We start from the raw sequence: 26,189 nt of genomic DNA on the forward strand, positions 1-26,189 counted from the left end.
ACATGTACACTTTAAACATAACTTGTATCAAATCAAATCATAAAAAAATATGTTTTTTACTTTTATTTTTGAAGTAAAATTTAAGTTCGACGACCCCAAATTTTGGACCTGGTGGATGCCTAAAACATTAAAAAATAACATGTTTCAGTATCCCATTTTGGCCCTATCTTACACAGCACAGAAACAGATCACCTTGGTACATTTTTGGAGTAACATTTCTAGACTTTTGTTTCATTAGGTAAAATTGAAATATTGAATCTTAAAGTTTCAGAATATTTGAATTTACATTATTTTAGAAATTTAAGAGTTATAGAATTTCATAACTTTAAAGTTTTAGATTTTTTTGAATATTAAAAACTTTAAATTTCAGAAAATTTATAAAAAAAATATATTAAATATTTGGAATTTTACAATTTAACAATTAAACAATTTTAGAATCAAGGAGTTTTTTTTATTGAAATGCAGAATGTGAGAATTAAAAATTTTTAGAGTTATTGAATGTAAGAATTTTAGAAGCTTAAATTTTTTAATGCTTGATTATTTTTATTATAAACTTTCATTTTTTAAGAATTTTAGAATTTTGAAAATTTTAAATTTTTGATTTTTAGAATTATAGTATTTTATAATTTTAGTAATAGATTTTTTGAATTGTTTCAGGATTTCAGAATTCAAGTGTTTTATAATTTGAGAATTTTTGAACTGTAGAATTCCAGAATTAAAATTTATATTAATATTTAAAATTTTAGATTTTTAAATTTTAGAATCTCGGAATTTTGAAATTTTAAAGAATTTTAACAATTTTAGTATTTTAGTGTTCTAGAATTTTAGAATTATAAAATATATAAATATATAAAATTTTAAAATGAAAAATTTAAGAATTGTGTTATGCTGAAAATATTTAAAAAAAAGTTGTAGGATTGAGGAATTGAAGAATTTTGGAATTAAAGAGTTTAAGATTGAATAAGATTTATAAATATAAAATTTTAGAATTTGAGAAATTAAGAAATAAAGAATTTCAGAACTTTAAGAATTATAGAATTTTTTAATTTTAAAATTTTAGAATTATGGAATTTTTGATTTAAAGAATATTAATTTTATTGAATAGTTCATCAAGGATTTCAGAATCTAAAAATGTTTTAATTATAAAATTTCAGAATTTAAAAATTTTATAGCTTAAGAATTTTAGAGTTTTAGAATATTAAAGTTTTAAAATAATTAGGCATAATGTAAAATTTTGGAATTTAAAATATAAAATTGTAAAAATGAATAAAACAAAATTTTAGAATTAAAAAATATAAAATTTTAAAATTTTAACATTTATTACTCGAAATATTAGGATTTAAATATTTAAAGTTTAATTTTAGGATTTCATAAATATGAAACCTCAGGATTTTAAAATTTCAGAATTAAAAATTTCCGATTTATAGAATTTTAAAATGTTAGAAATTAAGAGTGAATAATTTAGAAATTTTAATATTTTTGAATTTTAAATTTTTAAAGAACATTGATATTTTATAATTTACATTATTTTAGGAATTTAAGAGCTATAGAATTTCATAACTTTAAAGTTTTAGATTTTTTGGAATATTAAAAAATATTAATCAAGTGTTTCATAATTTGAGAATTTTTGAACTGTAGAATTCCAGAATTAAAATTTATATTATTATTTTAAAAAAATTAGAATTATATAATTTAATAATTTCACTAATTTTATTGTTTTATAATTTAAGAATTGAAGAGTTGAAGTTTTAAAATTTTTGAATTTATGGACATTTTGAATCAAGAAATTTTATAATTCTGGAATATTTTCTACGAGTGAAATATCCGTAGTATTTTGAATTTACATAAACAGATCACAGTCCAAAAAAACAAAGTCTTTACCCCCAAATCCCTGATTCTAGTGACCCCGAGACCGCCGTCCTCGTCCCTGTCCCGCTCGATGACCCCGCGCAGTCCGGACCGCTGCACGCGCTCGCACTCGTGCGAATCGTGCGAATCGTGCGATTCCTTCGCTAATGCCGCCGTCGTCGAGGAGCAACTGCGCCAGATGCAAAAGCAACTCAACGACATCCAGCTGATTCCGATGCAAATCCAAGCCACGCTGAGCTACCTCACGAAGACCATCTCGAAGTTCGTTCCGCCGGAAATGCAACGCGAAATGCCGGCTTCGATGCGCGGCGGAAGTTGCGTCCGGGACGAAACCATAATTGAGGAGTGCGAAGATCTGGAGGATTCCGATGGGGATGCGGATGGTGAGGAGCGGGCGGAACAACCGGAAGGCGAAGGAGAGGAGGACGATCCGGAAGATGAGGAAAATTTTGCCGGATTCTTTGAACGACTGTTTGACGAGTCGGGGGATCGCTACGAGGAGGAACCAACCGACGACGGATTTGGCAGTGACGAGGAACCGGAAATCGGCGAAGAGGAACGGCTCCGGCTGGAGAAGATGGAACGGGTCAGCAAGCTGGAACGTTCCTGGCCGTGGAGTGAAACTGCCAAACCCATTCATAAGTATTGCCATTGACAGGCTAACATTTTGAAAACATTCCCTCAAATCTCCCTTTTTCTTACAGGCGGTCAAATTGCCACCTGGTTCCGAGCAAGACCAAGATCAAGCAGCTGGACGAGTTGCCGTTCTACAAGCGGGGATTCCAGCAGCGTTTTGGCAACTGAGGCCACTGTCCTTGTTGGGATAGGTTCCAGAGAAAGATGCAAACGTGGGAGTACTTACCAGGTCCCGGATCAGCTCGAGCCCGGAATCGTTCAGTTTCATTCGATACATTTTTAGTTCACTTTTTTCACTTTCACTTGTTTTTAGGAAATTTAGTTTTCGCGGAACCGCGAAATTTTATTATACAAATAAATTAACACAGACTATTTCACACGCGATCACTTTCATTAATCACTTCGTCAACTTTGTTTCAAAGATAGAGAAATAAATTATTTAAATAAATTTTAAAGTTTTATCAGAAAAATGTGCGCACGTTTGTTTTCATCTGCAATCAAGTGTCATTTTTCGTGCAGAAATGTCAGGTCAGAGCAGTGTTGCCAGAATGACTCCAAATTTACAAGGTGCTGGGGGGGAGTTGAAATCGAGTAGTTTTTACTCAAACAGAATTCAGTTCATTTCTCAATCAAGCAAAATAATGTGAATGGGCCAAAGCCGATGTTAAAGCAATAAGCGAGCGGCAAAAAGTATGTCTTGCTTACGTCTGTGCTTTTTGACGTTCCAAGAAAAGGCTAGTACGCAGATCAGAAGGAAGGCGGTCAAGAAATAGCTTTACGAATAGCAGAACAAAGGAGAGGGAACGATTTCTTGGGGCTTTTCTTCACCCTATCTGGCTTGCTTTTGCTGCCGCTGCTGCCCATTTGAAATTTTTCTTGACCGATTCCTTCCGAAGTGCGTTTACCGCTAAAAACTTGTTTTAATGTTTGACCTTAAATAAATAAAACCAAGAATCCTCAATGTAAACAATACTTCGAATATGGCTTTCTAGTCAGAAATTCACCAACAGATTTAAAGTATGGTTACATGGCAGCTGTGGGTTTTTTTGCATCAGATCTGCTATCTCTTTCTAGGTAAAGTTTTTTTTGTCATGCGACTTCTAGCTGTTTTTTTTTTACTGACCTCCAGATATGTCAGCCAACATATTTCGCAGGGAGACTGTGACAGCTCGAGCTCGATCATTCTTTGCTGTGTGACGAGAAGTTCGTTATTTTTGAGTCTAATTATATATTTTTCACTGGGCCTAGAAAGTCTTATGAGAAATTGGATTTTTTTTACAAGAAGTGACTGTGCATTACTAAATTAAAGACACACTTCACGGTATGGAGGAAGCAAAATATTATAAATCGAAAACACCCATTAAAATATTTATACGTAGAAAGTTTTGTTTCGCCTTCCCGTGCACCTTCCTGATTAAGAATATGTTCGGTTCAAAATATTCTATTGATGAAAATTGCGTTTTTCAGAAAAAAATATGTTTTCCCCGAGGTTTTCCCATATAAAATACCATGGGAGGAGGTGCATGGTGGCTCAAGTAAATTTTAATAATTTGTTAATAAGTCTTATTACATGTCGTGTTTCAAAATGTTTCACATTTCTTCTACCTTTGGAAAGCATAAATTTAAAAAAAGTATTTTCTAATCAAATTTTTCGATTTTTATTTAGTATCAAACGTCTCCGTTAGTATTAAAAAAAACACATATTTTCTGAAAAACGCAATTTTCACCGATAGAATATTTTAATTTTTTTTCATTTTCATTTTATTAGGTTGCTTTAACAATTACATTTGTGCAGTTGTTATCCTGAGCTGAGATATGGACTACCTTTCAACAGCTGATTTGTTCAAAATGGGGAGAGAGTTTACTGGTACTAAGGAGAACGAATTAGACAGAGAAGGAAAAAAATTGCAAAAATAACCTTCGAAAACGATAGAATATTTTTTTAAATTCCTTGTTGTCTCAGAATTTGTGCCCTTTTCAAGTGTTGCTCCACACTTTCCATTTGTCACATCGATTACTCCGTGACATTGCAACGGAGTGAGAAATAACAAAATTTGGACTATTTTTGGCTTCATACAAACAAACAACTCCAGACTTTTTTTTGAAAAGGACCTATAAGCTATTGTCTTTCATATGTTTATAGGACCTAATCAAAAAAAACTCTAGAACTCATGATTTAGTTATTAAAAACATTTTTTAATGTAAATCAAGCTGTGTTTGATTTTTTAACAGTTCTTTAAAGTTCAAATTTAAAGTCAAATACACAGGCTATCGTAACCAATAAAACAGCGAATTACAAATAAAAAAAAAAAAAAATAATGGTTTTGCTGTGCCATTGCTCACCTTCACCATACCAGCACCATGCTCCCGCAATCTTGCGATCTGCTTTACCGACTCATCTGTCATCGCGAACTCCGACAACTCCGGCAGAGTCGCAAAAATCAACAAATCATTGACGCGATTTCTAACCTCACTCGTTCAAGTTTTGTTTTCTGGATAGTCATCTTGCCTCGAAGAAATTCGCCAGCAAGAGTTTTTGTGATTTTTGGGGGAAAATCTTCCGAGATCCGTTCGCATTTGTGTCCCACCCCGTAAAGCAACACTGCCGCAACGATGTCCCGTGGAAGCAGCGCCGGATTCGATCGCCACATTACGATTTTCTCGCCGGAAGGTCGCCTCTACCAAGTTGGTGAGTTTTTCCTTTTGTGTGCCTACTTTGATGGAGGAATTTAATTGGGTTTTGCGGTCCGCCTTCCAGAGTATGCCTTCAAAGCCATCAACCAGGAGGGCCTGACCTCGATTGCGATGAAGGGCAAGGATGTGGCCGTGGTGGCCACCCAGAAGAAGATTCCGGACAAGCTGATTGACCCGTCGACGGTGACGCACCTGTACCGGCTAACCCGGAACATCGGCTGCGTGATGACGGGCCGGATCGCCGATTCCAAGTCGCAGGTGCAGCGGGCCCGTTACGAGGCGGCCAACTGGCGCTACAAGTACGGCTACGAAATGCCGGTGGACGTGCTGTGCCGACGGATGGCGGACATTTCCCAGGTTTACACGCAGAACGCCGAGATGCGGCCGCTCGGATGTAGTGAGTATTTTGCGGGGTGTTTAATTGATTCCTGAAACAGTTAATTAAACCATCTCTTCCCCCGTTAGGCATGGTGCTGATCGCGTACGACGACGAAAACGGACCGTGCGTGTACAAGACCGATCCGGCCGGTTACTACTGCGGCTACCGGGCCATCTCCGTCGGCGTCAAGCAAACCGAAGCGAACAGCTATCTGGAGAAGAAGCTCAAGAAGAAGGCCGACTACAACGAGGAGGAAGCCATCCAGCTGGCCATCACCTGTCTCTCAACCGTGCTGGCCGTGGACTTTAGACCGTCGGAGATCGAAATCGGTGTGGTCACGAAGGAGAAGCCCGAGTTCCGGACGCTGACGGAGGAGGAAATTGAGGTCCATCTGACTGCGATCGCCGAAAAGGATTAAAAAAGAGGACCCGTTCCATGAATTCAAGTTTATTTAATCCTTCTTTGTCTCGTGAGTTGGGAAAAATCATTTATAAAATAAATCTTACAAGCTACACACACACATCGTCAAACCCGCGACCTTTTTCACTTGCCGGCGGCCGTGGCCTGCGGATTCCGCAGAACCAAAATGACCGAATCGCCCCGCAGGAACATCTTCGAGATGAACCGATCCTTGTTGACCGGCTTCACCTTCTTCTTGCCCTTGCCGGCCCGCGGAACCTCCGTCCACATCTCCTTCACGTTCTCCAGGACCATGTTGCAGTGCCGGTCGAAGGCCTTGACGCGGCCCAGCAGCTTCTTGTTGTTGCGGCAGTTGATCAGCACCTGGGTGTTGTTCTTCACCGATTGCGTCAGCACGGATAGCGGGCCCGTGTTGAACTCCTCCTCCTCCTGGCGGGCCAGCTCCTCCGGGGTGAGTTCCGACTTTGGTTTCGCGAGGGCCCTTTTGTTTTGCGCGGTGGGAGAAAGTGGGGTTAGGGACGGTGCGATTGAAAGTCGTTAAAATACTTACATTTTTGACGATTGATGACTTTAATTGGATGGTATGAAATTAGAAGAAGACTTATCGATATTTTCACCAGAAAGCTAGCTTTAAAACACTTATTTTTTCTACTTGAAACGGAATTTAATTTCAAGCTTGGAAAAGACGCCGAAAATCGTTCCACCGCGGTTGAATGTTTTGTTCTTGGGCGACTCTCTGAAAGCGAAATGTCAAATGAACGCAGTTGTCGGAGTTGAACGGGGGACAGGACACAGCGTTAGGCTTGAGATATGGCGATCTGCTTTACCGACAGTGGGCAGCATGAGCTCAGCAAGTCGAATTGGGTACTAGCCCTATGTCAATTTTTATGTACAACGGTAAAAAACACGATTAAAAACCATTTCTGATCACTTTTTTTCATTCTAATGCAAAAAAAAATATTGACAAGACAACATTTTTTCGATGGATCAACTATGGTCCCCTTGGAACGAGCTGTCAAGTAGGAGCTTTTCTGTCAAGAAGGACCGCGAGGTTAATTTTTGCAAATTGATTTAAAAATACATTTTAAACTCTTTGTGGTCGTACAAAGGGTCATTGTACTCAGAAAAATAAGCTTTATCGCTGTAAACAATAATATCAGCAATCTAAGCTTCATTTTAGGACCCAATTGGGTACTAAAGCCCTATGTAAATTTTTATGTACAACGGTAAAAAACACGATTCAAAACCATTTCTGATCACTTTTTTTCTTTTTAATGCAATTTTTTTTTGACAGGCAACATTTTTTCGATGGATCAACTGTGGTCCCCTTGGAACGAGCTGTCAAGTAGGAGCTTTTCTGTCAAGAAGGACCGCGAGGTTAATTTTTCAAAATTGATTTAAAAATCCATTTTAAACTCTTTGTGGTCGTACAAAGGGTCATTGTACTCAGAAAAATAAGCTTTATCGCTGTTAACAATAATATCAGCAATCTAAGCTTCATTTTAGGACCCAATTGGGTCCTAAAATTAAGCTTAAATTTGTGATATTATCGAGAAATTAGAAGTGAGAGTGTGTGCAACATAGAGTTAAACTTTCTGTGAAGTTGCTGTGAAGATTATCATAGCACTTTGAAAAGTTTAACTCCATGCTGCACGCACACACTCTCACTTTTAATTTCTCGATTGTTCACAACGATAAAGTTTATTTTTCTGAGTACAATGACCCTTTGTACAAACGCAAAGGATTTAAAATGGATTTTCAAATCATTTTTGAAAAATTAGCTTCGCGGCCCGTCCTGACAGAAAAGGTCTTGGAAATGGTCCTACTTGACAACTCGTTTCAAGGGGATCATAGTTGATCCATCGAAAACAATGTTGCCTTAGCAATTTAATTTTTAGTATTTAAAATGAGAAAAATTAAGCTTAAATTGCTGATATTATTGTTCACAACGATTAAGCTTATTTTTCCGAGAACAATGGTCCTTTGCCATGACCACAAATGGTTTAAAATTGAATTTGTAATCAATTTTGAAAAATTGCGAAATGTTGTCTTGTCTATTTGTTTTGCATTAAAATAAAAAAGTGATCAAAAATTAACAAATTAATGGTCATTTTTGATAAGGGTATTTTTATTGGTAATTTTAATAATTTAGGTCATTTTGATCATTTTTGTCATTTTGGTAATTGGGTCCTAAAATGAAGCTTAGATTGCTGATATTATTGTTTACAGCGATAAAGCTTATTTTTCTGAGTACAATGACCCTTTGTACGACAACAAAGAGTTTAAAATGGATTTTTAAATCAATTTTGAAAAATTAACCTCGCAGTCCTTCTTGACAGAAAAGTTCCTACTTGACAGCTCGTTCCAAGGGGACCACAGTTGATCCATCAAAAAAAATTGTATTGTCATTTTTTTTTGCTTTAAAAAAAAAGTGATCAGAAATGGTTTTTGATCGTGTTTTTCACCGTTGTACATAAAAATTGACATAGGGCTTTAGTACCCAATTTCGGTAACTTTGAACATTTTGGTTATTTGGTCAATTTGTTAATTTAGGTGATTTAGCCTAGGATTTAGCCCATTTTGGTGATTTGGTGATTTTGGAAATTTTGATCAGTTTGGTAATTTAGGTAATTTTAGTCATTTTGGTCAAATTGGTCATTTTGATTTTTTTTTTCGTTTTGGTCATTTTAATCATTTAGGTGATTTCGGTCATTTTGGACATTTTTGGATTTTGGATTTTTGGATTTTGGTTATTTTGGTCAATTTGGTCATTTTGTTCATTTAGGTAATTTTGGTAAATTGGGTACTAAAGCCTTATGTCAATTTTTATGTACAACGGTAAAAAACTCGATTAAAAACCATTTCTGATCACTTTTTTTCATTTTAATGCAAAAACAAAAAAATTACAAGACAACATTTTTTCGATGGATCAACTATGGTCCCCTTGGAACAAGCTGTCAAGTAGGAGCTTTTCTGTCAAGAAGGACCGCGAGGTTAATTTTTCAAAATTGATTTAAAAATCCATTTTAAACTCTTTGTGGTTGTACAAAGGGTCATTGTACTCAGTAAAAATAAGCTTTATCGCTGTAAACAATAATATCAGCAATCTAAGCTTCATTTTAGGACCCAATTAGGTAATTTTGGGTTTTTTTGCGATTTTGGTCATTTCGTGATTTTTGACGTTGTGGTAATTTTTGTGATTTAGGTCATTTTGAGATTTTGGTCGTTTTGGAAATTTTGGTCAATTTGTTAAATTTGGTAATTTTGGGGTTTTTTGTGATTTTGGTCGTTTTGGAAATTTTGTTCATTTTGGCAATTTTTGTGATTTTGGTCATTTAGGTAGTTTTGGTCATTTTTTTCACTGGGCCTAGAAAACTTTTTGTCAGATCTCAGTGAATAGTTATTAGGATTCTGGTTCGTGGCAAAATTCAAAAGTTCAAATTCAAGGTTCAAGTTTGCAAAAATCCATGATTATTGGTTTTGGTATGCTCGTAATAGTTGTTAAAATGACAGAATGCAATATGGGTAAAATGTACTATAAATAGCACGAAAGAAATTAATTTTCATCTTGCATTAATGTTTTTAAAATGTTTCAAAGATGTTTCTTAAACTCGACAAACAACCCAGATTAAATGCATTGTCTATTTCGCTACCCCAAAATAACACAACATCCTGGAAATCCTAATCCCCAAACTGCGGCCCCGCCGTTCGACCTACTTTTCACAATTGTCCAAAATTTACAGCTCATATTCACATTTGAGCACACCAGCATCCAGCAGTTCCGTCCTTTGCTGACATTATAAACAGCAATTCCATTACATTTAGCTTCTGATGCGGTGGTGGCAGCAGTGCACAAAACCCAGAGTCTCAACCCACTCTGAAGTGGACCTGCAACGGTGTGTGGTTTTCCGCAAAACATCGTCGTCATCATCATCATCGTCGTTTGCCACACGGTTGGAAACTGATTCCCTGCAACAAATTCGGTGCGAGGAGGTGGAAAACGGGGAAAATGGTTTTCCCGGAAAATTTTGTGGCTGCTGATCTCGGAGATAAAATCTGAAACTACGAAATTCTAGCATAGAGGTGTCCGCTTTGCGAATGTGGAAAATTCTAGATGCTTTTGGACAACGAGATTTTTCACGCTTTGCGCCTACCGATAGGCAATTTCCACGCTTCAGCGTGGTTTTTAGGGGAAAACTCCACCAGAGGGCCTCGATTCGTAGCATACGTTCAGGCGTAGCCGGCATAGCGAATTGGGTTCTAAAATGAAGCTTAGATTGCTGATATTATTTTTTACAGCGATAAGGCTTATTTTTCTGAGTACAATGACTCTTTGTACGACCACAAAGAGTTTAAAATGGATTTTTTAAACAATTTTGAAAAATTGTCCTCGCGGTCCTTCTTGACAGAAAAGGTCCTACTTGACAGCTCGTTCCAAGGGGACCATAGTTGATACATCGAAAAAAAATTGTCTTGTCAATATTTTTTTTGCAATAAAATGAAAAAAAGTGATCAGAAATGGGTTTTAATCGTGTTTTTTACCGTTGTACAAAAAAAATGACATAGGGCTTTAGTACCCAATTGAACGATTTTGGTACGTGGCAAAACTCAAAAGTGCATTGCCGAAAATTGCAGTTTGCAAATTTGCACAAATGTGCCACTTTCTAAACGTGGGGCGAAACGGCTGTTTATTTGCCCCGTGCTCGTTTGCTCGTGTGTGGGTGTGGAAATTGAAATTTAATCTGTTGTTGTTGTTCTCGCCACCGCCCAATGAATGCATTCAAATTCAAACATCGCAAATTCAAAAAGTGCGCTTTGTCCGGTGCTATTGTTTTGTTATTTAAGGATTTACTTGTGGGCTCTTTGTTTGCGGGTGGAGGGTGAATGAATATTGAAAATGACACAGCAAACAAACAAATAAATTTGCACTCACTTATTGAGGGAGTTTGTGGGTGAGCTCTATTGTTTAACGGATTTTGCACCAAACAAAGGCTGATTCAAGTGGCGATTTGGCGACTGGTCATCATAAAAGCTTATATTTAAATTTAATATGAAATTTTTTAACACTGGTTAAAAATTTTAACATTAGTTTTTTGAAAAAATATTATTAAATTTCTAAGTAAATTCAATTTACGGTGTTAATTTGATTTACGTAGCATTTCTGACGTTTTAGAATTACACTGTTAATTTAAATTCACCTAAAATTCGTAAAGAATCGTAAGATTTCTCGTCGTTTATGTCCAAATTGCTACACATGTCAATATAATCAGATGTCTACCGTCGCAATCATAAACCCGTAGGGGGGGCCAGATACTAAGTTGCCATTCACAGAAAAGAAAACCGGTTCTAAAAATAGCCCATCAAAACAATAAATCCTCGGAAAAGTTTTACCTTCCTCTTACCATTTCCTTCCTCCTAGACGAAACATCTCAACCTACGCAAAATCTGTGCAGCTTTCTCTCCTCCATTCGAGTAGGTATGGCAGCACATGATGTTCTGAAAAAGAAAAGTTTGCCCCACGCCATCTTGAGCAAGCCTGCAGCACTCCTCGTCAAATTTATGAACGAAACTGTCCGTGTATGTGTGCATCGAGCACGTGGGCCAAGTGTCGGGAAAATATATGTACTTGCCTCGTTTCAAAACTGTGCAGCCAGAGCATTTGCATCTGAATGGTCTGAATAGTTCAGTTTGACAGCTGCATAAAAATGGCGCCACATTCTCGAGGGGAAAAGTTTTCCTTTTTTTATTCAGAGTTGTGCAGAGTTTCCTGGAATCGGGACTGGGGGGCAATCAATAGATTGCTATCTCTATTGCCTTCCGTCGTTTAGCTCGATTGCTGGTTTCGTTTAGTGCGCTGCTGCGCCCCCCCATCGGTGAATGACAGTTAGTTTCGTTAAGTTTTATGGCATCACTCCTCTGGGGGTTTGCGATGCATTTTCCGATTGCGAAATTGACTTTTCTTATGGCGACTATTGAACGCAAATTGAGATTGAAAAGATGTTTAAGCTTGGCTTAAGCGTGTTTTTTTGACAGCTCCTGTCATTGACACAGTTATTTGGAATTGTGATTTTAACTCGGAATAAATGACAAACTGCAATATTTTGTTCACTTGAAATTCATCCTTTAACTGCAAATTTCCCACTTTAGAACGAAAACTTCCACAATAAGACACTTTGGACGGAACGAGGTGGAAACCGAGTGAAAACCCCAAAATCCGCATATATGCATCCCGGTGCCGGTTTCTTGTCGGAGAAAAATTGTCAAATAACGGAACACTTTTCCTCCCGCCCTCTCTTTTGACGGCAATTTTGGTGAAGGCGTCGCAGATCCACTTTTGGACGAAAAGTTTTGCGTGTTTTGGAGTTTCCGGGCTTCCTTGGTGGTGGGAGCTTTTCCACGACAATAAACGGCTTTTTTGGTGCGGATTGGGGTGGTTCCTATTTGATGCTGTTTATTCTTAGAAAACGTATTGTTAGTAAACTGAATTTAGAGTGTTTCAATTGACATACATGAAAACTGTCATTATATTTTGACAGTTGTCATAACGGATGAACTCGACTCCATACACTCTAAACTGAACTTTCCGAGACACGCTAAAGCATGTGTTAATTTTAAAATTTCAAAAAGAACTCTCGTGGGATGACAACCTCAAAACAAACACAAGGGGTTGGCTAATTTTAACACCCCCCCCCCTTTCCCCCGCCTTGTTTATAAACCTTTCACAAAAGTGTGCCACCAGTGAGACACAACCGGCGAAAAGTTTTCAATTGCACTTTAATTCGAGTGTCTTGTTTAGTGGCGACAAAAGCGTCTTGCTTTTAGCATTTTGTTTTGTTTTGTTTTTTTTTTCGTCACAAAATGGATTATACACATATGCTAGCAGAAACTTAAGCTGGAGTTTTGGTTAACCGAAAATTAGCTGCAGGGAAAACAAGAGCGTGTTTGTTCTTAATTGTCGTGCATATTTTATCCAGGAATATAATAAAAAGTTATTTTAGATTTGGAAGAACTATTCCTTTATAATAAACAACTGTATTTTATCTACTTTATTTTTCTTGCTGCCGTTTACGTCTAATGGTTCCGATTTTAAAATTTATTAAATGTATACTTTTGAAAAAAAAAAACACAAAAACTATTTTATAAGAATTAGACACGCCTAAAAATAAGACAAATTTGAATCAACAAAACGTTTTGTTGATTTGAAAATCATGATTTTTTTTTTAATCAACGCAAAACGTCAAAGCAGCTTTTTCAAAACAACAAAAGACTTTTGTGGAATTGAGAAAATCAAGGTTTGAATCAACAAAATGTTGTGTTGAATATAATCAACAAAAAAATTGCGTTGAAACAAACCTTGATTTTCTCAATTCCACAAAAGTCTTTTGTTGTTTTGAAAAAGCTGCTTTGACGTTTGGGACCATCCATAAACCACGTGGACACTTCAGGGGGGGGGGGGGGGGTATGGTGGATTGTCCACGATCCATACAAAAAAGGTTTTTTTTTGCATGGACAATTGGGTCCTAAAATGAAGCTTAAATTTGTGATATTATTGTCCACAACGATAAAGCTTATTTTTCTGAGTCCAATGACCCTTTGTTTGACTCCAAAGGATTTAAAATGGATTTTGAAATCAATTTTGAAAAAAATACCTCACGGTCCTTCTTGACAGAAAAGGTCCTACTTGACAGCTCTTTTCAAGGGGACCATAGTTGATCCATCGAAAAAATGTTGTCTTGTCAATATTTTTTTTTGCATTAAAATGAAAAAAAGTGATCAGAAATGGCTTTTAATCGTGTTTTTTACCGTTGTATATAAAAATTGACATAGGGCTTTAGTACCCAATTGTCCACGAGGGGGGGGGGGGGGAGTAACAGATTACCAAAAAAAGTGTCCACGTGGTTTATGGATGGTCCCTTTAGCGTTGATTCAACAAAAATCATGATTTTCAAATCAACAAAACATTTTTCTGCGTGTTAATTTGTAGAATTTTAGACACTAATGATTTCAGAGTTTTTAAATTGAAGAATTTTTGAATTTTAGAATTTCATTTTCAAATTAAAAAAATGATTTTCAGAGTTTTAGCTTTTTTTTTTTAATTTTAGAATCCGGATTTGTTAATTTAATTTAATTTCAATTAAGAGTTTTGGAATTTTCGATTTCTAATTTATATAACGATTAAATTTTAGGATTTTAGAATCCTAGAATTGTTGAGTTGAAGAATTTCCGAATTTTAGAGTTTCTCATTTTAATGTTCAAATAGTTTGAGTTTTTAAATTTGGAAATTAATTTTTTTTTCAATTTCAGAATTCAATTTTGGATTTTTTGAATTTTAAAATTTCGGAATTTTTTAATTCAAGAATTTTATAATTTTGGACTTTTAAATGTCTGAATCTAGGCATTTTAGTTAAGAATCTTACAATTCAACTGTTTTCAAATTTTAGGTTTTTACTCGATTATCCGAAGCCTCAATTATCCGAAGTTCGATTATCCGAAGGTTTGTATGGGACTTCTGATATTCGAATCACGAACAAAAAAAATGTTTTCGTATTTTTTTTCATTTTCTTGTTTTTAACATAAAATTTGAGTTCTACGATCCCATTTAAGTCAAATTTGTGTTGTTGATTGCTTATTAAAAAATAAAATGCTTTTTTTCAATACTATTTTGGGCGCCATTTTGGATTTGAAAATTCTAAATTATTTTAGCGTAGTTTAGGGGTCATACCTAAGCTCGACAATCAAAAATTAGACATAGAAAAAAAAAACATTTTTTTGTTATTCAATTATCCGAAGTTTCGATCATCCGAAGTGAAATTTTTCCGAGGCCTTCGGATAATCGAGTCTGGACTGTAATCTAAAAAAATGCGAAGGTCTTTTGAATTTCTAAATTAAATATATAATTTTAAAAGTTTTCAAATTCCAGAATCATTAGAATTGTCTTTTAAATTTATAGAATGTCAGAATTTAAGAAATTTAGTAGCTTAATTTTGATGTTTAAAATTTTGGAAATGTAGAATTTTTTATTTTAGAATTTTCAATTCAAGAAGTTTAAATTTTAGAGTTTTATAATTTCTGAATTTGGTAATTTCAAAATTTCTGAACGCGGTAAATTTGGGAATTTCATAATTTTTAGAATCTTCGAATTTTAGAGTTTTTGAATTTAAGGTTTTAGGATCTCAGAATTTTAGATTAAAATAATGTTTTACGTTCCTTCCGTGCTCATTACTAGCCTTCGATAAAATAGTTTCCCTGTTAAAAATGTTGCCTGGACATTTGACGACCAGCCTAGGAATAAGTTATTTAGTTAAAAAGCAGACACATTTCGAGCGATTTTAGCATGTATTTGCTAGATTTTGGTAAGTTTGCGTTAAAGTTTAGAGTCGAACTATCCACTAACCTCGACTCCTACGCAGCTTGATAAGCTTAAATTCGTCCAAAATCTCCACAATGTTTTTACGACCTCATCACGCGACTCTATTGCCAATTCGATGGAATCAACCAATCCACAGGTGTGTACACAAAAGATAACTCACCGTCATCATCATTATCTTTCACACCAAAACACTCACTAAACAACACACCTCAAACTTAAGCCAGGTACGCTAAGTAGCAGCCATTAAATGAGCAGTTTCGCTCACCAACACCACTTCGTTTCAAGTTGAACCGGACGCTTAAAAGTGCATTTTTGCTTCTACAGTCCGACCCCAGTCGTTGACGTCTTCTTCGTCGATGCTGTCCAAAAATGGGGGCCCTCCACCACTTTTTCTTGCTGATAATGGTACAATCAAACCAGCATGGCTTGGCTAGTTGGTTCGGTTCGTCAGCTGCTATAGGCCACTCAGATTACAACACAATGAATGGAAAGTGTTTGTGGTGCACACACAAAGTAGCTGCCCAGTTCGGTTCAGTTAAGTCGTTGCGGTTGAACGAGCAAGACGTTCAGCGACAAAGTCCGGTCTAGCAGGCCTGGAGCAGATGAGATGTCAATAGCTTGTCTGCGCACTGATTAACGGATTTGTGGAAGGCAGAAACTCGCTCCGGCGTTCAAGTTCAAGTTCAGCATCCAAGATGGCCACGACGTCGACGGAAGACGAGCGATCACTGCGTGAGGATCGCGAAGCCCCTCGCGATCGTGGATTGTGGCGAGATCTAGTAGCCTACTGGATTTTAGGTCTTTGTAACAACTATGGTTACGTGGTCATGCTAACGGCCGCGCATGACATTCTGAAGGAGCTCGGAGGCGGGGACCATGGCGACGACGGCAAGTCGATGATGATGCTGGTGAGTGTTGGAAGAAGAGCTGTGTTCTGATTTTCGTGAAGGTCGCGCGCGTTGCATGCTTTGTTTGCTGCGCCGGCAGCTGATCAAAACAACCGGTGAGCGTCGTGGTAGGCCTTGGTGCGTTCTCGAAGCGATCGTCTAGGTTGCTTTGATTTTCGCGTTTTTTTTCGAAGTGACCTTTGGCCACGTTTGGTGATCTAATGTGAAACCTTGATAACGGGGTAGTAGCCTTGGCGAATGCAAATGTTCTGGTGGTTCAACTCATAATTCTTATCGCGAAGTGTTCGACGTGGAGTACATGCTACGGTAGATACAAGTGACCACCAATCACCTTATCACGAGCGGGCGAGTGATATCGGTTGTATTGTTTGGGCTTAATTGGGCTTACCAACGACTCCGATTGGCGGTGTTGTGAGCACCTGAAAAAAAAAATCAACTCGGGGGCTTGTTTATCTTGTTATGAAAGATTTCAGCACGATTGGTTTACTGAAATCTCTGCTAGTGGAAGTTTATTACAGTGGAGTCTGTCGTTTTCGATATTGAAGAAACCGTCGAGAGCGGGAGGTATCAAATTGTAGAACGACAAATCAAAGCATGCTTCTTGAAGGACTGCAAAATTTATTGACAGCTGGAGCAATATTGATATCGATAAGATCGACAGCCAGAGAGCCGACTGTATCTTAAAATATAAATAATTTGAAATTTATTAGAATGTCCGGACCAGGGCCCCGGCGATGGCCTGATATGAGCTACCGAACAACATTGGCAATATGGCGTAGTTTGTTTACCAACATGAAATTGTTTGTGGACGAACCTAAAAATTAAATTTAATGTGAAAAAAAATATAAACGTTACATAATGCACAAAATTTCGTTAAATAGTAGTCCAGAAAAAAATGTATTTACATTTCTCAATTTAAACCGCTTTTATTGCGATTCTAAGCAAGATTGTGCAACAAATCATCGTGCCTTTAGTTTATCTTAAGTTTTAAAACCGGTTTGTTCTAGATTCGTGTTTAAATTTTTGAATTTAGCATAAATTGGGGTAAGTTACAAAATCGCCAACTTCAGCCATGTGCAACAATTTCCACTTCACCCGTGCGGGAAACCGATAAAGGAGAAAATCATGCGTTCCAGACTGTCAAAATTCCAAAACTTCATTGCCAATCTTCGCTTCGATGTTTTTGTTCGTGTTTGAAGTTTCGGGCACAAGTCAACTGTCAAACATTTTATACACGGTTGCAAAAGTTAAAAAGATCCTGTGTAAGTCCGAATCAAATTGAGCAAAACAATGTGAGAGGATCAAAAACAAAGTGCTCGTAAACTATTTTTTTACTGTAACCATTGTCGAAGGCTATTCAAAGTATAGAAGCTTGTTAATGAAATATCCCTTGAAAAATCCCCTATAACACGTTCACGTGACAATTCAACGTTTCGATCACGCGCTGCGCCTACTGTGATGACCAAGTCGGCTGCTTTTGTATCATTAAACTCGGGTACACTCTAAGCTGTGTAATCCCCAATGGCGTAACGTCGCGAGTAACTGACCGGCTTCAAGTTTGTTTACTATGTTCGTTCGATTAGTTCACCCCGCTCAGAGAGACGTTGCATTCTTCCCTTTCATTCATCAGCCATAAGCGAGTATCAACGAGGTACCAATTGATTGTAATCAAATGCACGTAAACGTAAACAATTCCGCAACGTGCTCGTCGGAACGTGGTTGTGGTCTTCCTTTGGCTTAGATTTGGCGACCCAAAGGTCGCACGTTCTTCAAATTCAAGGGTTTCGTACGAATTTGCACAGTCGGGCCACGTTCACGGAATTAGAATGGCGCTTGTCGAATTCGTCAATTTTTGATTACTTTTTATTGCGTCCACGTCTGGCGGACTTCAGGAACCGTTTTTCTTATCGGAACGCTGCTGATTATCGAGGCTGTTTAGTACAAAGATTGGCATTTCAATTGGGCAGGGGGCACAATTCGGTTGTCTCCAAGCGATTAGATAAAGGTGGAATTGTCATCCGATTTGGGGCGGTATTTTGCTTGAAATAAAATCGCAGAAATAGACAAGCGTGTAGGTTAGCCTGTCCCATTTTGAGGTCATGTCGAGGAATTTCAGGTGCTCACTTCTTAAATGATAGATTATGATGTTAGGAACAATGTTTTCTTAGACAAGAAAAAATAATAAAATACTTTCTCGCACCCCCTAGTCGATTTACTGAAAAAAGTCACTTTTTTGAACAAATTTTCTAAAATCGCTTGGAATCAATACAAAAACTGTTTCGATCAGGTGTGTATTATCTTCAAACGATAGGTTTTTGTCCATAGATTAAGATGCACTATCAATATTGGAAAAAAAATTAAGTTTTTGGACTCTCCCAGGCGGATTTGTGTCGAAAAAATCGCATTTTTTCGAAACTTTTTTCAGAAATGATCATTTAATTTAGGGTAGCCTATTTTTCCCAGTGAAACCAATACATGCAGCTTGTAGGAAATTTCATGGCGAACATTTTTCCCTCTAAGAAAATGCAATTTTGACACTCGAGAGCCGAGATATTTGAGTTTTAGTGAGGAAAAAAGTGCCAATTTTCAAAATTTCTCAGGATTCAGAAGCAAGGCCTACTAATTACACGATATAGCAAGCATATGTCTCAAAGGTCAGGGTATGCTTTTTTATAGTAATTTTGGCCGCTGAATCCGAATCTGAAATCAAATTTCGTGTAAACAGTGATGTTTTGGAGCTACACCCTTTTGGAATGTTATTTGCGTGTTTAAGAGGCAGTTTTTGTAAATATTGCTCGGTTTGTTCTAGAGGTCGTATCGAGGTGCTCCGAAACTTTCAGCGTTTGTTTGTCTATACATGAGATTAACTCATGCCAAATATGAGCCCTCTACGACAAAGGGAAGTGGGGTAAAACGGGCATTGAAGTTTGAGGTCCAAAAAATATAAAAAAAATCTTAAAATTGCTCGCATTTCCGTAAAACTTCATCAATTCCAACTCTCTTAGATGCATTCGAAAGGTCTTTTGAAGCACTTAAAATGAGCCATAGACATCCAGGATTGGCATTGAAGTTTGAATTTTCCGAGGATTTCGAATATGACAAAAGTGAGACTAAAAAGTGCCGCTATGGATGCAGGACAATAACTAACGTTGTAAAATGTTTGTTATAGAAAAATCGAAAAACTATGAGAAAAACTGCATTGGCCAAAAAGTTATTCCCGTAGGCTTATAGTCTATGAAATTACCAATCTTTTAACCTATGGGAGTATGGATGTTGGAGGCTGTTGCAAAAAGATATGGAGGTTTAAAAAAAACATTTTTAACAGTAATTTGCAAAAGCTATGAGAAAAGTTAAACCAATCCTGGATGTCTATGGCTCATTTTGAAGTGCTTCAAAAGACCTTTTGAATGCATCTAAGAGAGTTGGAATTGATGAAGTTTTACTAAAATGCGAGCAATTTTAAGATTTTTTATATTTTTTGGACCTCAAACTTCAATGCCTGTTTTACCCCACTTCCCTTTGTCGTAGAGGGCTCATATTTGGCATGAGTTAATCTCATGTATAGACAAACAAACGCTGAAAGTTTCGGAGCACCTCGATACGACCTCTAGAACAAACCGAGCAATATTTACAAAAACTGCCTCTTAAACACGCAAATAACATTCCAAAAGGGTGTAGCTCCAAAACATCACTGTTTACACGAAATTTGATTTCAGATTCGGATTCAGCGGCCAAAATTACTATAAAAAAGCATACCCTGACCTTTGAGACATATGCTTGCTATATCGTGTAATTAGTAGGCCTTGCTTCTGAATTCTGAGAAATTTTGAAAATTGGCACTTTTTTCCTTACTAAAACTCAAATATCTCGGCTCTGGAGTGTCGAAATTGCATTTTCTTAGAGAGAAAAATGTTCGCCATGAAATTTCCTACAGGCTGCATGTATTGGTTTCACTGGGAAAAATAGGCTACCCTAAATTAAATGAACATTTCTGAAAAAAGTTTAAAAAAAATGCGATTTTTTCGACACAAATCCGCCTGGGAGAGTCCAAAAACTTAATTTTTTTTTCCAATATTGATAGTGCATCTTAATCTATGGACAAAAACCTATCGTTTGAAGATAATACACACCTGATCGAAACAGTTTTTGTATTGATTCCAAGCGATTTTAGAAAATTTGTTCAAAAAAGTGACTTTTTTCAGTAAATCGACTAGGGGGTGCGAGAAAGTATTTTATTATTTTTTCTTGTCTAAGAAAACATTGTTCCTAACATCATAATCTATCATTTAAGAAGTGAGCACCTGAAATTCCTCGACATGACCTCAAAATGGGACAGGCTAGTGTAGGTGCAGCCCGATGAGAAGGTTGTTCATTAGGATCAAAATGAAATTAAACCGCCTCGCTATCATCATCATGTGCCCGGATTAAATTCCCACTGGCCGCAACAGCATGCTCTCAGCGATTTCGTCTCCGGTTGACGCACATTGCAAAAGGGTGTATTTGTTTGGGAAATTTTCAAAGAGTCCACTTACAAACATGCTATTTTTAAACAAGCGTGTAACTTTGACACCTGTCAGTTGAGCCCTTTGGAAACGTCGGGTCACGTCAACCAGGTGGAAACCACCACCGCAGGGTCACAAAGAGCCGGCCTACCATTGCAGTGGTCAGAGTCCATCGAGAAGCTCACGGCTTACTTTGATGCAATTTAAATTAGCATGGCCTACGCTGTTTTCGCGTGCACCGCACGTGTGTCCACCGCCGTGTAGGTTGAGTGGCTATTTTAAGTGCCGGGGGGTTTAACCTGCTTAACTGAAACCGCAGGATTCGCGATTCGCTACAACAATGTCCGCTCTCTCTCTCTATTTACAGGATCCGTTGGCGGGAAATTCCACCCTTCTGCGAAGCGGGGACCCGGCTGCGTTCGCATACGAGAAGCGACCCTGCAACAAACTGTCCACCGGAGCGATTCTGCTGGCGGACATTTTGCCGGCACTTAGCATCAAGCTGGTCGCGTCGTTCCTGCCGCTGTGGAAACAGTGAGTTAAAGTTTGTTTTAGGGGTACGTTCACGACTTCTAACGTTATCTTTATTTTAGCGTTCGAGTTGCGGGTTGTGTTTCGCTGGCCGCGGCCGGTTTCCTGCTGGTGGCTTTCGCCACCTCCGACTGGGTTCTGTTCCTGGGTGTCATCTGCACGTCTTTCAGTTCCGGATTGGGCGAAGCCACGTTCCTGGCGTACGCTAGCTACTTCAACAAGTAAGTGTTTGAATGCCCTGCGGTAATGTTAGAACGATCAATTGACGGGTGCACTTACAGAAACGTCATCTCCACGTGGTCTTCGGGAACGGGTGGCGCCGGAGTGATTGGATCTTTGTCCTATACTGGGCTGACCGCAGCTGGACTGTCTCCGAAGGCAACGATGCTGGTCATGCTGGTTGTACCCGCGTTGGAAGCTTGCTCGTTTTGGGTTCTGCTACGTCACAAAGACACCAGTAAAGATGCGCTGGAGGAGACCGCTGACAGTGCTAAGCAAGCTATCGACTACAGTACCCTGCCGGAAGATGAACGACCGCTGGAGAATTGGCGCCAGAAGCTGGGCTACATCCCGTCGCTGTTTATCTTCATGATTCCGTTGATTTTGGTGTACCTCTTCGAGTACTTCATCAACCAGGGAATGGTAAGGGCACGTTCACAGAGCATCTGTCAAAACTTCACTACACTCTAAATATTTCCTTCCAGTTTGAGCTCGTCTACTTCCCGGGCATTTCGCTGTCCCAGTCGGAGCAGTACCGCTGGTACCAGGTCCTCTACCAGGTCGGAGTGTTCATCTCGCGATCCTCCGTCAACATCGTCCACTTCCGGCACGTCTGGGTTATGGCCCTGCTGCAGTTCATCAACATGGTCTTCTTCATCTTCGAGGCGATCTACATGTTCACCCCCTCGATTTGGATCATCTTCGTGCTGATCCTGTGGGAAGGTCTGCTGGGCGGTGGCGGTTACGTCAACACGTTCTACCGGATGCAGATCGAGGTGCCGGAAGCGCGGCGCGAGTACGCCATGATGATCACGTCGATTTCGGACTCGGTCGGAATTGCGCTCGCCGGTATCGCATCGATTCCGTCGCACAACGCCATCTGTGATTTGCCGGTTCCAGCGCGGTTACAGTGAGGTTAGGTTATTGTTGTTTTAATTTACTAGGCGATTTCATCGCACAAATTTTAATAAAAACGAAAAAATATTTTCTGTAAACTGTTTTGATTAAACTATAAAAGTTCGTCACACAATGTCCGCCACCATCATCATGTCGTGTAGTAATTGTACAGGACCAGATGAAGTGAGCACCCAAACTGAAGGTAACAGAAGGAGGGGCGGAGTACCCCAAAACTAGGTTGATATTATGCAAATTGCGGAGGGTTTTGGCAAGTGTTTGTCCAAGCTGTTTTGGGGCAGCTGCTGATGTTGGGAAATTGTGACAATTGTTGGAAAATGGAACGGATGTCCGGGCGACGTCCCGGGAAATCGTGCCAAATATTTGCTGGAAATTGTGTTTGCTTAAACGGGTGTCAACAAAGTTTTGTAGTTCAAAATAACAGTAAATTTGCAAACGTCAAGCTTACTTGATACAAATGAGATAAAAAAAAACTTGAATTTATGTATTTTACCCTTAGCCCCTACGCTGAAAAATAAGGCAAATCTGAATCAATAAAACATTTTGTAGAATTCAAGAAATACTTGAAATTAAAAAAAAAAATGCCACGAATACAAGAAATTAAAAAAATCCATAAATTCCATAAATATAAATAATCATAGAAATTGAAAAAATCAAAAAGTAAAAAAAAACAAAAAAAAATTAAAATAATAAATAAATAAGAAATTGAAACTTTTTAAAAAAATCAAGAGACTGAAAAAACTCACGAAATAAAACAATAAGAGTTTCCAGAAATAAAAAGAAAATACCAAAAACTTTGAAATCAATGAATAAAAAAATGACGAAATTTCAAAAAATAGGACATTTAAAAATGGTGAGAAATCCAAGAATATTGAGAAATTTAAGAAATTTAAGGATTTAAAGAAATTTAAAAAATTTGAGAAATTTAAGAAATTTAAGAAATTTAAGAAATTTAAGAAATTTAAGAAATTTAAGAAATTTAAGAAATTTAAGAAATTTAAGAAATTTAAGAAATTTAAGAAATTTAAGAAATTTAAGAAATTTAAGAAATTTAAGAAATTTAAGAAATTTAAGAAATTTAAGAAATTTAAGAAAATTTAAGAAATTTAAGAAATTTAAGAAATTTAAGAAATTTAAGAAATTTAAGAAATTTAAGAAATTTAAGAAATTTAAAAATTTTAAGAAATTTAAGAAATTTAAGAAATTTAAGAAATTTAAGAAATTTAAGAAATTTAAGAAATTTAAGAAATTTAAGAAATTTAAGAAATTTAAGAAATTTAAGAAATTTAAGAAATTTAAGAAATTTAAGAAATTTATAAAATTTAAGAAATTTAAGAAATTTAAAAAATTTAAGAAATTTAAGAAATTTAAGAAATTTAAGAAATTTAAGAAATTTAAGAAATTTAAGAAATTTAAGAAATTTAAGAAATTTAAGAAATTGTAAGAAATTTAAGAAATTTAAGAAATTTAAGAAATTTAAGAAATTTAAGAAATTTAAGAAATTTAAGAAATTTAAGAAATTTAAGAAATTTAAGAAATTTAAGAAATTTAAGAAATTTAAGAAATTTAAGAAATTTAAGAAATTTAAGAAATTTAAGAAATTTAAGAAATTTAAGAAATTTAAGAAATTTAAGAAATTTAAGAAATTTAAGAAATTTAAGAAATTTAAGAAATTTAAGAAATTCAAGAAATTTAAGAAATTTAAGAAATTTAAGAAATTTGAAAAAAAAAATCTTAAAATTTTATACATTCAAGAAATTTTGAAAAATCTGTAAAATTAATATTTTAATAAAATCTTTTCAATATTTTTTTTTTAAATTGAAGAATTTTTTGCAAATTTCCCCAAAAAATGTCCATCATCAATCTTCAGGTGTGGAACCAAAACAACAAAACTTTTTCGTATTTCTGATTTTATCTACAAGGTAACGTGTTTAATCTTCGCGATCTTTCTCGAGGCTGTGTCGGCGCGCCGTTTTCATCTGTCAAAGGTGACAGCGCCGTTTCTGACAGCGGTGGGGTTGCGCAAATTTGGATAAAAAAGTTCGGCTTGAGCCGAACAAACACTTTAATCGAATCATTTTTTGTTGTTACCGTTCTTCATCATTTAGTTCTACTTTATAAAACATAATGTTCCATCCAATGAAAAACCCCTCTCGGAAACGAGCAAATACGTGGAAAATCAATAATTGGGTACTAAAGTCCTATGTCAATTTTTATGTACAACGGTAAAAAACACGATTAAAAACCATTTCTGATCACTTTTTTTCATTTTAATGCAAATTTTTTTTTTGACAAGACAACATTTTTTCGATGGATCAACTATGGTCCCCTTGGAACGAGCTGTCAAGTAGGAGCTTTTCTGTCAAGAAGGACCGCGAGGTAAATTTTTCAAAATTGATTTAAAAATCCATTTTAAACTCTTTGTGTTCGTACAAAGGGTCATTGTACTCAGAAAAATAAGCTTTATCGCTGTAAACAATAATATCAGCAATCTAAGCTTCATTTTAGGACCCAATTATTGAATATGTGTAGCCTAGTGTGCAGTGCTATTTCCGATTCATTGACGCGTTTGAAAAATAAATATAATTGAATCACATAATGGACATAAATATTGACATATTTGCCGGCTCTGAAAGCCGATCCTATTATGATTGCATGGAAAAAAAGCAATTAATTTGCTCGGGAGCATCACTCGTCACTGGTTTCGAGTAGGGTAAACACTTCCAAAGCTGACTGAAGTTCGATACCGTCAACAGTTTAAATCCAAACCCAAACTTAAGTTCAGATGCTCTTGTTTTCCTTCCTGCTCCCATCTATGCAGAACACCCACTCTGCTACACCAATCTTCCGCTAATTGCTTTCGAGAGAAATGTTTAATTTGCGTAATAAATTTCCCTACCATGCATTTCAAGTGTCGGGAAATGGGGGTAGGAAAAAAATAAATAAAATAAACATAACATACATTCACTCGGGCAAGTTCATGCCGTGGAGCTTTCCGCATGCCAAGTTTGCAGATTTGGACGCAGTGCTGTCAAAATCCAACTTGAGTAAGATTACGCAAGCGTGTAAGCTGTATCTGTCAAAACGTTACACGCAGAACTTGGGTTACTCAAAACGGATTTTTCGACCAAGATTTCTCATTTAAAGGTGGGAACCACTGAACTTTCGTTCAGCCGAAGCTGCAGCTTCCGCTTTCCGACCGGAAAGCCATCCAAACACGTTTCCAGCACAGTTATAGTTCGCAAAGAAGGAAACACAAACATCGCTGGCATGACCCAAGGCAAATATAAATTTCCCGCGCCCGTTTTGATATTCTCGCCATATCTGTTTGTTCTCCGGATATGTTTATTTTGCTTTTTTTTTTGCGTCCCGTCGCGAAACCGGATCATCATTTGTTATTATGATGGCGGTGGCGCCTGCAAGTAGACTTCGGCTGTGCGCCCAAATGGCGGCAAATTTAAGCGCGGAACCATGAAATTTCGCTTCACCGGACGCAATGTAAATTAAAATTGAATCAAGTGGCTTTAACTTTTGTGTGGGTGTGTGTAATTTGGAACCACTCAATCGAGGCTTGGCACGAGAACACATATTTGTGCCATTTCATAGAAATGCCGAGTTGTTGCTGGTGGCGGAACGGCAGAACGATTTGGTACACAAAGTTTTTGATCGTATGCTAAATACTCATTTGCATATTGCCACCGTCAACGGTGGTACACATACGTGTTTCAACATATTTATTGGACTCT

The 26,189-nt window shown here is 37.0% G+C and overlaps 5 protein-coding genes across 5 annotated transcripts in view; 3 read left to right on the forward strand and 2 right to left on the reverse strand.

Moving 5' to 3' along the window:
* LOC6032691 overlaps positions 1–2,966 on the reverse strand; it is a 79,796-nt gene extending 76,830 nt beyond the window's left edge. The window contains exon 1 of the mRNA XM_038249840.1: positions 2,732–2,966. Within this exon, the coding sequence (XP_038105768.1) occupies positions 2,732–2,782 (51 nt within the window). The 5' untranslated portion in view covers positions 2,783–2,966. The remainder of the gene's footprint in view (positions 1–2,731) is intronic.
* Positions 1,912–2,736, forward strand: LOC119765603. Its single transcript, XM_038249849.1, has 2 exons — positions 1,912–2,511; positions 2,574–2,736. The coding sequence occupies exons 1-2, from the start codon at positions 1,940–1,942 to the stop codon at positions 2,671–2,673; spliced, it is 672 nt and encodes a 223-aa protein (XP_038105777.1). The 5' UTR covers positions 1,912–1,939; the 3' UTR covers positions 2,674–2,736.
* A 1,995-nt stretch (positions 2,967–4,961) lies between the features above and the next one.
* LOC6032687 (proteasome subunit alpha type-6) lies at positions 4,962–6,108 on the forward strand. The gene is made up of 3 exons (XM_001843195.2): positions 4,962–5,194; positions 5,264–5,596; positions 5,665–6,108. Exons 1-3 carry the CDS (start codon positions 5,119–5,121, stop codon positions 5,994–5,996), a joined length of 741 nt encoding a protein of 246 aa, XP_001843247.2. The 5' UTR covers positions 4,962–5,118; the 3' UTR covers positions 5,997–6,108.
* Positions 6,010–6,722, reverse strand: LOC6032686 (probable small nuclear ribonucleoprotein Sm D2). Its single transcript, XM_001843194.2, has 2 exons — positions 6,549–6,722; positions 6,010–6,479 (listed from the first exon to the last, which is right to left on the reverse strand). Coding segments are annotated over exons 1-2 (360 nt in total). The 5' UTR covers positions 6,551–6,722; the 3' UTR covers positions 6,010–6,121.
* A 9,078-nt stretch (positions 6,723–15,800) lies between these two features.
* LOC6032685 (battenin) lies at positions 15,801–22,503 on the forward strand. The gene is made up of 5 exons (XM_001843193.2): positions 15,801–16,276; positions 21,146–21,312; positions 21,372–21,530; positions 21,591–21,951; positions 22,014–22,503. The coding sequence occupies exons 1-5, from the start codon at positions 16,064–16,066 to the stop codon at positions 22,440–22,442; spliced, it is 1,329 nt and encodes a 442-aa protein (XP_001843245.2). The 5' UTR covers positions 15,801–16,063; the 3' UTR covers positions 22,443–22,503.
* Positions 22,504–26,189: the final 3,686 nt, after the last annotated feature.

This window comes from Culex quinquefasciatus, chromosome 1, assembly GCF_015732765.1.
Source record: "Culex quinquefasciatus strain JHB chromosome 1, VPISU_Cqui_1.0_pri_paternal, whole genome shotgun sequence".
Classification (NCBI taxonomy): domain Eukaryota; kingdom Metazoa; phylum Arthropoda; class Insecta; order Diptera; family Culicidae; genus Culex; species Culex quinquefasciatus.

Bases quoted from the DNA above. Each gene is read 5' to 3' on its own strand.
- LOC119765603 (XM_038249849.1), top strand. From the start codon at position 1,940: ATGACCCCGCGCAGTCCGGACCGCTGCACGCGCTCGCACTCGTGCGAA. The intron at 2,512-2,573 runs GTATTGCCATTG...TTTTTCTTACAG, and splicing joins ACTGCCAAACCCATTCATAA to GCGGTCAAATTGCCACCTGG.
- LOC6032687 (XM_001843195.2), top strand. From the start codon at position 5,119: ATGTCCCGTGGAAGCAGCGCCGGATTCGATCGCCACATTACGATTTTC. The intron at 5,195-5,263 runs GTGAGTTTTTCC...TCCGCCTTCCAG, and splicing joins AGGTCGCCTCTACCAAGTTG to AGTATGCCTTCAAAGCCATC. The intron at 5,597-5,664 runs GTGAGTATTTTG...TTCCCCCGTTAG, and splicing joins GATGCGGCCGCTCGGATGTA to GCATGGTGCTGATCGCGTAC.
- LOC6032685 (XM_001843193.2), top strand. From the start codon at position 16,064: ATGGCCACGACGTCGACGGAAGACGAGCGATCACTGCGTGAGGATCGC. The intron at 16,277-21,145 runs GTGAGTGTTGGA...CTCTATTTACAG, and splicing joins GCAAGTCGATGATGATGCTG to GATCCGTTGGCGGGAAATTC. The intron at 21,952-22,013 runs GTAAGGGCACGT...ATTTCCTTCCAG, and splicing joins ACTTCATCAACCAGGGAATG to TTTGAGCTCGTCTACTTCCC.